This window comes from Pyricularia pennisetigena, assembly GCF_004337985.1.
Source record: "Pyricularia pennisetigena strain Br36 chromosome Unknown Pyricularia_pennisetigena_Br36_Scf_19, whole genome shotgun sequence".
Lineage (NCBI taxonomy): Eukaryota > Fungi > Ascomycota > Sordariomycetes > Magnaporthales > Pyriculariaceae > Pyricularia > Pyricularia pennisetigena.
This window is the reverse complement of record NW_021940931.1, coordinates 19,020-21,492: the sequence shown is the minus strand read 5'-3', so window position 1 is coordinate 21,492 and position 2,473 is coordinate 19,020. Positions and strand designations below refer to the sequence as shown.

The following is a 2,473-nucleotide window of genomic DNA, read 5'->3' as shown; positions in this document are numbered from 1 at the left end:
TCGGTGGTGGCGGTTTGGGCACACTGGTCGTGTCGTCTTTTTATGATCGTTGTTGGTGTGCCAAAAGGTGGGAAAATGGGCATTTAGCTGGCTTGGCTATTTCTGTGTATCTTGCTCGAGCCTATTGTCAAGTCCTTTGCACTCGACGAGCGCTTGTCTCACGAGATGGCACATCTGAAGAGGATCTGGGATGGACCGACGAAGGGTGACTATGGGTTTAAGATGAGTAGTTCGATTTGTCGTTAAAGGGCCGTTATCATATATCGCACCGGGCTGGACCGTTTTCTACCTTAATGCTACAGTATCGGAAATGATTGCACACCACCATTGGATGAGATGAATTTCCCAAGATTTCGGTCAACAACAATGTCATTATGTTGTTAGTGCGTGTGTGTGTTTAATCTCAGGGGAGCTGACATCCGGATCCGATTTTCTATTTTTATCTGATTAGTCAGGGCGTGCATTGATACTAGAACTAGAATAGTCTCCAAAGCACATTTTCCATTGTCCACAGGTGGCAACATGGCAGTCTCAGCGAACGGGTACTCGCAGTTTTATCGCTCCGGCTAAATTTAATACGTATCACATTGCCATGCAAGTTGCCGTCGGCTCTGCCTAACCTGTGACGCCCGACAGACAAAGGCCTTTCGTAATTGCTGCTTTGTTTGCCGCTGACGTAGTTGATCATTCCGGTTGCACAATGAGATGACGGTGCGCTTTCTAGTACCGAAACGCACAAATTTCGGTCTTCCCGCAAAATCAGCAAGGTGGCTGGAAAGGGTCTTTGAGTTAGCCTAAACAGGTCTTAAAACCACAAGAACAAAAACGAAATACTCAGTTCTATCGGGGATCTTCTGAGAGAGGATTTGCCCAGCGCTTCCTTTTTTAGATTGCCTGGAAAGGACCCGAAGATTTCCAAGAAAGACTGGGTACAAGATTTCCCTGAATTAAAAGCAGGACTTCGAGACGCAACATTGAGCTGCATCGAAGACCGGCTCTGTCAAGGATATGGTCATCAAAATCTAGCAGGAGATCGTATGCAGCGACTTACATCTAGCGCGAACGTAGTTCATGAGCTCATCGAACAAGAAGCAGATGTTACCCGAGACCTTCAAAGACACTTGTCTCTTCCATGTCGTCAGGCTTGGGACGGGCTCAACGTATTCGAGCGCTCGCAATCAGGACCACCAGGGGCTACCACTGATTCCAAAACCATCGACCATTATTTTTCGTTGATGGTCGAGAGTCATGAGTACTGCTTGTGCGCTGGCGAGCTGAAGCCATGGGGTGTCATTCAGAAGGACGAATGGTCCGGGGCCAAGACTATGGGAACAGTCACCAAAAGGCTAGGGCAAGAGATGAGAGGGTTAGTAAATATACATCACGATTGCGGAGCGTTCTCGGTCACTAACAGATTTGGTACTCATAAGATACGCCTACAAGTACGACTGCCCGCAGGTTTTTGTCTATAACTCCCAACACCTCTTGATTTTTCAGTTTCACGCGACCACTCGAGAAGACACCAGAAGTCAAGACTGTTTGATTGGCACATGGGTTATTCCGCGCTCAAGTCAGTCTCACGGGGTCAACATTACGATGCGGGAAGCGTTGGATACATTGATTCGGTGTGGATGGATGCGTGTCGTTGGCCAATTAAGTCGTCGTTCAAACATTCAAATCGGGGAATGGATGCAAGAGTTTGAGTATTGGTCTGGGAGGCCCCGATGGAGGCATTGCAGTCTAAACAGCATCAGGCTGTGGCATCCAGACGGATACCGGCGTAAATATGATGCTGGGGCAGGGAGGTGGTATTGGCATGCCAATGGTTAATTTGTCAGCTGGTCCAGTCCTCAGCTTAGGAGCAGCACGTGATATGGAGCGCAAGAAACGCTTACCGACTTGATATTTAGAGTTTTAGAGCTAGAAACAACCATAGCTGGCGTCAATACAAACAACAGAGAAAAAAACTTCACACTGCCTCGGGTCCGAAAGCAGGAGGAAAAGTCTCAGGTTCCTGAGACCGAATTGAAAATGTGGTCCACGAAATCTCAAGTGCCAAATCTCAGCTGTGAGATTTGTATTGACTATGAAAACTCGGTGCTGAGTTTGTCTTCAGCCACAATCAAATAAGTGGAGGGTGACCATTGTCTCAGCCTATGGCGGAGTCGCCACGGCCCATCTTTGGGCCTTTGGTTAAATTGCCCCAGCCAGAATCGGCATGTCCAGAACTGGGCAAGCCCTGGCCTAATTTCAATCTCTCCATATTCCAGGTTACTTTCGTCGGAATCCTAACTTTTTTTGGGCATCCCAGAACTTGACCACTATATTAATGCAAGTCCAAATTAACGGCGAATTGTTTTTTGGACTTACAGTATGGATTTCAATGACGGGCTTTTCGTTTTAATTGCCTAGCCATCTTTTCGGCTTTGTACCGTTTTGAAGTCTGTAGACTTTACCTGAAAGATGCGACAAT

At 47.2% G+C, this 2,473-nt stretch overlaps 1 protein-coding gene across 1 annotated transcript; it reads left to right on the top strand.

The window, feature by feature from the left end:
* Positions 1-830: 830 nt before the first annotated feature.
* On the top strand, positions 831-1,830 carry PpBr36_11374 (uncharacterized protein; the record flags this gene model as incomplete). Its single annotated transcript, XM_029898476.1, has 2 exons — positions 831-1,366; positions 1,431-1,830. Coding segments are annotated over 2 exons (936 nt in total), but the record flags the coding sequence as incomplete, so codon positions are not given.
* Positions 1,831-2,473: the final 643 nt, after the last annotated feature.